The sequence below is a fragment of the Sipha flava genome, unplaced genomic scaffold (genome assembly GCF_003268045.1).
Source record: "Sipha flava isolate LNK unplaced genomic scaffold, YSA_version1 1_pilon_pilon, whole genome shotgun sequence".
In the NCBI taxonomy this organism is placed as follows: Eukaryota; Metazoa; Arthropoda; class Insecta; order Hemiptera; family Aphididae; genus Sipha; species Sipha flava.
This window is the reverse complement of record NW_020272783.1, coordinates 6,028,023-6,037,259: the sequence shown is the minus strand read 5'-3', so window position 1 is coordinate 6,037,259 and position 9,237 is coordinate 6,028,023. Positions and strand designations below refer to the sequence as shown.

At 43.1% G+C, this 9,237-nt stretch overlaps 1 protein-coding gene across 1 annotated transcript in view; it reads left to right on the top strand.

The window, feature by feature from the left end:
- The first annotated feature begins 222 nt into the window (after positions 1 to 222).
- The window catches only part of LOC112681971 (peroxidase-like), a 41,224-nt gene continuing 32,209 nt past the window's right edge, over positions 223 to 9,237 (top strand). Inside the window, exon 1 of the mRNA XM_025552366.1 lies at positions 223 to 524. Within this exon, the coding sequence (XP_025408151.1) occupies positions 462 to 524 (63 nt within the window). The 5' untranslated portion in view covers positions 223 to 461. The remainder of the gene's footprint in view (positions 525 to 9,237) is intronic.

Genomic DNA, 9,237 nt, shown 5'->3' with positions numbered 1-9,237 from the left:
ATCTAACGAAGTTTCGGACGAGATGCATAATAAAATGAAAAATATGTATTCTCGTCGTGCAGGCCGACCAGAATTACGCAACCGAACAACCGTCAACCAAACACATTCACACACACACACACACACACACATACACACACACCACGTACACACGCCATGCACACGCACACGTAGACGCCAAGCACCTCCTCTTCGAACGGAGACTACGACTGCGGCGGCACATCGAAAGTGACCGTCGGTTCACTCTCACTATCGTTGTTGTGCTCCCAAGTCGTACGCACACGTGCATCAGACACCTCTCTCGCATCCGATAAAAATTATTGTATTATTATCAACGCACCCGACACCGTGCGTACAACATTAAACAGTAAAATTAATTCAAAACTATCGGTTTTCCGTAATTTTTTTTTCTTCTTCGTAATCCTTCACCGGCCAACACCCATACACGCACGACGTCTCCAATGGAAATCGTTAAGATCGCGGTGCTCCTGTGCACTACTATTCTCAGTGCATCCGGATCCACGGTAAGTTCACCATTAAGGTTTTACCGCATTTTAATATTATAGCTTACCATAGAGTTGATGTTGTTTCTATCCATTACCCGCGGATTTTACGTGACCATGTAATAGTATGTAAGACATAACCGTCGCGATCGAATAATGTACCGACAGTAAAATGTTTTAATTCTTAGGCGATGGGTTCGTATTATGCGAAGACGTATCATAATTATATGCGTTTTTTATATGAACGTAAAAATCTCTTACCACGAAAGAATTTTAATCGTAAACTGGTGTTATAAATTTATAAAAACTGGAAGTGAAAATGGCTTTAAGTATCATTGACAATAAAAATAGATTGCTCACAGTCTATAGTAAAATATAAACGCGGGACAAATAACAATAAATGTACGGTGAATATTTCATTTATACTATTTATTAAATATTTTTTATAAAATTTAAAACAAAAGAGTTAAAATTTTGTCAATTTTTAGTTAGTTGTGTCAATCGTTATTTGATCGTGTATTTCCAAAACCATTACCTACGATATTCTATTTTACCTTATGATGAATCAAAACATTGATTTAAAGAAAAAATGCGTGCACAATTATTTTATTTCAGTCTACTTGTGGCGTAGGTCGTGGTCCTCGAGAGCAGTGTTGGAAAAGAAATATTCAACAGACTTTATTCTCTTATAAATACGCAGCAACCGTAACACTATATATCCTTTACGTTTGTTACGCATATAATAGCGCTCATTTGTTTCTTGCATAAGATTAAACTCGAAAAAAATGTACTTAAAGCTCGTGGAAAAGCACCCGGGGGTGTTAGCGCGTACGTGCGTGTGCGCGTGCGCGCGTTATTTTTTATTTTTATAGAAAATTTAAACAAGCTAGGCCCAATATATACAAGGAAGACAAGATCGTGTTGGTTTACAGAGTATAGTTTACATGTGTTTGCTTATGGTAATACAATATGAATTGGTAGAACAGAATAAATTTACATTACGTACAAATAATAATTAAACAATATTTACATTATTTTTAAGATATACATTAAAAGTGATAATATTATTATAAATGAACAAATCAACGTTAAACTTGTTTATGTCATGTATATGTTATGTCGGTCAAACGGACACACACAAACCTACTTAGTATGCGGGATCGTGCACGCCCGTGATAAATATGATTTCTATTGATCCATTGCTCGCATGCTGCGCGAACGTATTAATCACGGAGCAATAATTATCGTCATTATTATTTTTATAAATAACGTCTCGGCTGTTGGCGAACAACGCGGAAGATAACGTGAATCGCGCGAGCCGAGCAGGATGACTAGGTGTTATGAATAACGACGCGAACGAGTTACTCATCCGACGTGTGCGTATTGCCAACGTCAAAGAAACCGTCGGGCAAGCAAGGGCAAACGGCAGCGACAAAACCCGTCGCCGACATTGTTGCGATCGACCGACGACGACACGCGAGACGTGAAAGGAAGCACGCCGCCGGCGAAGGATGAGCTTGCCCGCACAGGTCTCTTGGTGGCCGTTTTCGAGACTTTTCGCGTCAACCGTTCCGCTGGAACGTTCCTGGAAAACGTCTTTCTTACTGCGCTCGTCGTCGTCCTCTTCCCGTTCCTGCTCGTTCTTATCCGCCACTCATTGCCTTTGTTTCCGTTGTTTGCACAAGCCTCCGGTCGATATTCGCAGTCGCCACTGCTGAGGACCAACGTGACCTTGAACTTGCCACCGCGATCCAGCTGCGCTTCCACCGCGGGCCGTCACGATCGCACGCGCCGCAATTTTTTGCCAGCAGAATCGCTCGTTCGTCGCCGCCCACCAGACACGCCGCGCGATAATCATTACCGTCGATATAAGTCTATTCTATTAAGTATATATTTACAATTTTAAAATAATTACACGTCTATTGTGCACACCGCGATCACTATGTTTCGTCCATGTTTATTACCAACAACGCGGTGCAACAAGTGTGCACCGTATTTTGTCGATTACACGCGGACGTGTCGGTGAACATTTTACCGGATCCCTAGGTCACAAAAATATTTTTTTAAGCCATCCTCCCCCTTTTTTCGCCGTACGCTACCCGAAAATTGCTCGAGACCGGCGTACACATGTTCGACGCCACTCTTCTGTATTTATTGTTATTTACATTCAAGCTGTATATCGAAAATGACGTTAGCACCCCGTAAATCGTCACTCGCCATCTCGGTATCCGCAGTCACACGTCATACGTTATTACGCGCACGCCATAAAAATCTTTTCTAGACATGTTTTGCTGTTATGACAGAACAATATTATCATGTCACGGTAAAACGGGAAAACAAAACGCGATTGTTTATGTCGCCGCTTCGACGAGACTCGCAGGGAAAGCGGAACAACGCGATGGATGCGTTGACGTATTTAAAACTAAATGTTTAAACCGCATGTAAATCGCTACGTACTATTACATAATGTTTTTGATGTTCGTGTAGAAATACCGACGACAAAAATATATGACGAATATACGTAATTTTCAGTTGTATCGATTATACATAATGGGTAATACGGTTGTTATAGCATGACAATGAGATTATTTACACCAGAGAACTTTATAAGGGGAAAAATACTAGTAATATGTATATATATATTTTTAGTTCATTCGTTATTATTATTTTTTGTTTAGTACAAGTTGTGAGTCAAAAAAATAAATATCAAAGTTGAGTATGTTAATAAATGAATCCGAAAAGCGATGATTACTAAAAGCGTGCGACGATTTTCGACTATATTCGACAGTTATGATATTACTTCTACGAGAGGTATACAAGTTAAATATTATTGTTATGCCGTAGGAAAGTGTTCACGAGTGCTAATCGTGTACGCCTAGTCGAATAGGTATTTTAAAGTTCCTCTAATACGCGACACACAAAATATCGTCACAGTAGCGACGATACAAAGCGTACACGGTATATTGGACGAGCGATGTATGTAGGTGTTTTAATACGGGTATTGGTTTTCGGACAACGGATGAATACGTTTTATGCAAATGCCTGTTTCGCATACTTCGAATAAATATAAAAACCGTCTATTGTACTCCAGCACCGTTCGAGTACGCGTCGCGTGGTGACATTGAAACGCGCGTAACACTCCGCTGCATGCATATTATAATATGCGCACGTTTACATTTTTGACGAGAAAAATCGTGTACCCATAAGCTGTTACGGAGACTTGTTCGTCTGTGTATACCGCGCGCGTTTTCGTATTCAAATTTCCTACCATATCCACGATAAAATTCGTGCTTCTAGCGATTCGACCTTCTAAGCTCATGATTTTTAGCGACTACACACGCGCGCACACGCACGCACACACACACACACACACACACACACACACACTTTAAATCATCTTCGTCTTTTAATAACACTTTTCGTTCTGAACGTATGCGATCCAATCGAAACGCATTAACATAAAAACGTGTAACAGCAATAAACGTAATACGTCCATAACGTTTAATGTCTGTTAAACTATTGCATGTACGTGTTGCGGAAATAATTGACAGCGCTCTGAGACAGTGCTTTCAACGATCTGGTAAATCATAATGCGTGCCCGGCGTCCCGATGAACGCGCGCGTAGAAATATCGTATTATCGGGCGCAAAATATCCGGAAACGCGATGATATCGAACGCGGTCGGAGAGAACAACTCGCACAACTTTCGAGCCGCGCGCGCGTCCGAAAGACCAACGCGACTTCTGCCGTTTCCGACGACTGGTCACGACTCGACGACCGTCGCGCACAAAAGGAACAGCGCCCACTCTGACTCGACGATCTCGCGGTGACCGTTGTGACGAAACGATGTTATGTTTATGGTAGACTGCGATCGGCTTCACGCGGATTGTGGACATTCCTGGCCGCACGGCGGAGGATAGTCTTCAACCCGGACGGTCTTGACCTAAAACCTAGCGCGGTACTTTGTTTTCGAACGGTGCACCGACGGCACTAAAGCAACGACGTGTCCACGTCGTCCAAAAGTGGAGTTCGACAAGAATAAAAAAAGAGAAAGAAAAATATTAAACGAAACGTCGACGAGGAGTTTCAGTTGTCTGTTCGGTTGTTGTTTTATTTTCTTCAATCGCAATCACGCGACGTTCCACTGTCGCGCGGTTGTTGAATCGCCGTGATCATAACGCGCGCGCGCGCGTGCAATGTTGACGACGCGGTTCGATCGCAGCCGTCGAATCGATCGGCCGACCCGACCTAACCTTTCCGACCCGTGCGAAACGCCACGCGATTTATTTTGTAAGCCGTTCGGCGTCGAACCGCGGACACTGTTATCGAATTAGAAGTTCGCATACATTATGAAAACGCGAACGGATCGCGCGCGTGCGTGGGTTGCGAAACTTTCGAATCCGTTTGATTTACACAGCTTTTTTCTTTTTTTTTTTTTATGTCAAGGCTTTCGGAATATCTACCAGCACGCGGTCGGATGGGACGAGTGGGAACTGGCCCGTGCAGTTTTGTACTGATAAAACGCGTAGACCGCTTAAGGACAATATAATACTATGTGTAACATAGTAGCTGGGCGGTGGCGTGGTATCGCGCGCGTTGGTCGGATGTTAGTGTCCGCACGGGTCCGCCGCGAACGATCGCGAGGGAGGGGAGGCCGAGTTTGGATGACCAACCTTGGTCACGAGCGGACCATAAACGATGTAACACAGAGATTACGTGCTCCAAGAAGTCGAATCGACTTGAGCGCGGGCGGAACGTTTTTTATCGTCCTTTATACTGCCCGTGTAATCCATCGCGGGGTGAATTGGCACCACACGTTCTAACACGGTGCGTATCAGTGACACCGAACTCGTGGTTCAAGTCCGGTCGTGACCGGATTAAATTTAAGGGTCGTGGCCGGTGCCGTGGTAGATTGGTATACGACTAATAAATTAATTAATCCGATCAACTAAAAACCATAATGCTCACTATCTGGATGGTATCGAAAATGCTAAAATAGGTTGTATATCCATTTTGAGGGCGAACTCCCGACCCCTTGGATGTCCTTGGACGGGGTTGGTTGTAAGTCATAAATAGTTTGGCTGTACCTACTATTGTTGCTACTCCGTAGCACGGTGGGCGGCGAACAGTTATGATCGATCGCCGACGAAAAGTGTGATCGTTCGAACACGGTTAGAAACCATTGCGTTTTTCTAACGGGCGATTTTAACACTAATCCGTTGCGAAACGCAATAGATAGGTTGGACTCTAACGCGTGTGCGTCGCGTGCATGTCCTGGTACTCTACTCGAAGAAAAATATAATGTAATTTTCGAGATCACGTCAGACCGTAACGATTTCCTTCCGTCCGCGATCAGCCCCGCCATCCGCGATCGCAGTTTCAGACGGTTATTTTTGTTCACGAATAAATCTTCGACCGAGGTTGCGCTGAATGTACCCGAAACGTGATCTCCGCGAACGATTCGGTGTCATTATTGTTCGTTAATTATTTTTGTGCGCGATCGAAACACGCTGTGCACCGCCTTCGTTCGAGCCGGTACGAATCATTGTAAAACGATCGTACGCGATCATCATGTGCTCACAGGTGGTGTGCGGTATCCATTTGCCCGCGGCGACGAAACGATAACATAATAACGATATGATGTACGTACGAATTGGTTATATGATATCGTCAACTTGACAGTGAACATATCAACAGCACGCGGTAACATCGAGACGTCGGCGCCCTATTGTTCGTCCGACGATCGCGTTTCCGTGCGCCTACACACTTTTCTTAATCGATTCCGGTCGACGGTCCGACCGGGGTTATGTCCGGGGGGACATATTAGTGAACCTCAGATAGCATAGCACAAGGGCGTACCCAAGGGGGGGGGTTTGGATTCGGACCCCCCATTGAAATTTCTACATTCTCAACGGTTTAATAGTAAATAGTATAATAATAGTAGTATATAGTGTATTTTAATTTCCCATCATATTCAATATACAAAGTTAATAGATTATACAATATACCTATAATGTATAAATCATACTATGGTATATAAACAGTAATTTTTCGGTATTGAGTTAAACTATAATTATAATTAGAGAACAGATAAAATAAAAATGTTGGACCCCCCTCTTCCATAAAAGTTTTCTGGCTACGCTTCTGGCACAGCATGTTCGGCACGCGCGTAATATTATTCGGAAAATATTGTAGTACCGGTCGCGATTGTGCGTATAACACGTTTTTTATTTTTTTGTCTACAACAGTCAGTACGCAGTATTCGAATGCAAATCATCGACGGAGTGTAAGAGATTTTCGTTTTTTGTTACGGCAACCGTATTTTGTCGCGGAGAGATTTACGGGAACATTTTTTTTTTTTTTTTTCGGTTATTCATGAAAAACCAAATGGCTGTGTGCTGTGCGCGCAGATTTTAGGTCAAGACCATTGAGAATTGCACCGTTTAAGCAATTATCGTGTTACAGTAAATTCCGTGTTTTCTGAAGCGTATAATATGCATGTTGTGCGTCTTAACAAGAGTCCAATGTCAACTGGGTTCGTCGTAACAGTTTTAATTTCGTTACCACGCATTCGGTGGTAATACGTCATCTGCGTTTCGCGAACACGACGTATAATATTATGATAACGCACGGGTCCATCGGTACGCGAATAAACGTTTCGGTCGCTGGTGACCGTCAGCGTTGCGTTATCGAAACGGCAGTCGACTGCGATCGACGCTCAGGAAAACAGTTTTGCCGACGACGATTGATTGGCTAATCGTCGTAAACGAATTGAATAGGGCATAATAATGATCAGCTTACGGAACAGAATTAGCTCGTCAACAGCATTACATACAGCGGTGATTGAAAAAAAATTTCAACTCATTTTTTAAACCGGATATCTTTATTCCATTAATAATTTTCGTTTTCGATTATAAACATAATAATCGTAATCTGTATGATCCACGCGGTTTGATGGTTTACACGTGATCGTATCACGAGGATTTCGTTTATTTTTGAACAGTAAAAATACAATTTTGAAAACCAATTTATCGGCGCACATTTGAATAGTGAGCAAAATGTTCTAAACCGTTCAATCGCTGGTATGTTCACCGTAACGATAACTATGTGAAACACACGTAATTCGATTTACGACGGTCGGGAAGGAATAGTGGACGATCAGAGAATGTTTTAGCCGTCGCCGCGGTCGGATCTCGATCGCCGTTCGTAAAGTACGCGGTGTAATAACGATAATGTAGAGCAGGTGGTGCTCGTGCATAATGATTCTCGAAGGTAGTATTCCGTCCAGGACTAGATCAGGCGGAGGGAATTGTTGGGCTATAGACCCGGGCCACGAGTTGAAAAGGGCCACAATGTGTTTTATAATAATTTGTTAACAAATATAGAGTACCGTTTTATCAGTTAAATGTGGCCGTACTTCAATATAAAAATTCATTACACTTATTTTAATTAATATTTATTACAAATTACTAAATCTGAATAAAGAAAATAATGAGATTGTTTTGAATGAAGGGATCTCATCACGAGTAAAAGTTCCTCCATTACACTATAATCTTAATCCGACCCCGATAACATTTGAGATCGTGCGCGGCACAGCGGGTAGTGAACAGAGAGTGGTTCGGCGGCGTAAACTTCTCGCAACGGACCGCGGAAGTAGTAGGTATCGTGCGACACATCATCGAACACATCATTGCCCCATCGATCCGGTTCGATTCCGTTTTCGTTTTCGGCTCCGGGTCGTGGACAACAACGTTATAAGTACGTTATGACGGTGTTGAGGTAGGTAATGGTGACGCGTGCAACGTGGTGCAGTACAATACGCCGTGGTTCGGTTTCTTCTAGATTAGGGCGGTCGGCATGTCCTTATTGAATTGCCGACTAGGAGGCTCATTTCACCAAAGTGCCGATTAACGTGGGGGTCAAACCAGTCAAACCAGTCCAAAAATATAATGATTTGTACTTAGTATCCGTACAGTACATGTTTCATTTTTCTGATTTAAAACATGTCAACGGCTTTATGAAATGGACGTGTTTATATTTTGATGGCGTGTCGAATTCGGAATAGATAAACTCTGGGTTGACATGACGCCACTGAATTCCGGCGTCTTGTACGCGGTCACGGAGACCACGTGATGTGCTTATCGAACTAGTGAAATTTGCGACCACACGCGAGATAAACGGGACTACGTGGTCAGGGTGACATAGTTGACGGTATGGACCGCACCGGTGGCGGTAACGTGAACACACGGCCTGCGGGGAAGTAGTAGAAAAACGTGGTTAGTGCAGCGTTTCCCGAACCGTGCGCGGCGTACCCCGTTGGGAGACGGCAAAAAAAATAAATAAATGGTTTCTCACAGCTCTGACGTGATAGTAAGAAAAAAATAAAATAAAATAAAAAACAATGTAAATATTTAAACGGTAATAATTCGAATGACTACATTTGTATTACCGTGGCGAGGTTTTGATTTTTTTATCCGTCACGGGAGGCGCGTGATTGTTCGATTTGATTTTCAGCGAGGCGATAAAAGTCTGACGACCGTTGGGGCCGGATCGTATACCGAGATCGAAACAGTTTGCAGCATCCGAAGTGTCGTAAATCATCGAGCCGCAGGTGGCGTTGATTTAACGGCGTCTTGTTTATTTTACTATTATTATTATTCTTTTTTTTTTTTGTTTCCTTTCCGTCTCGTCTTAACGACCCGGCGAAACCTGCGAACACGCGTCCGCATCGACCG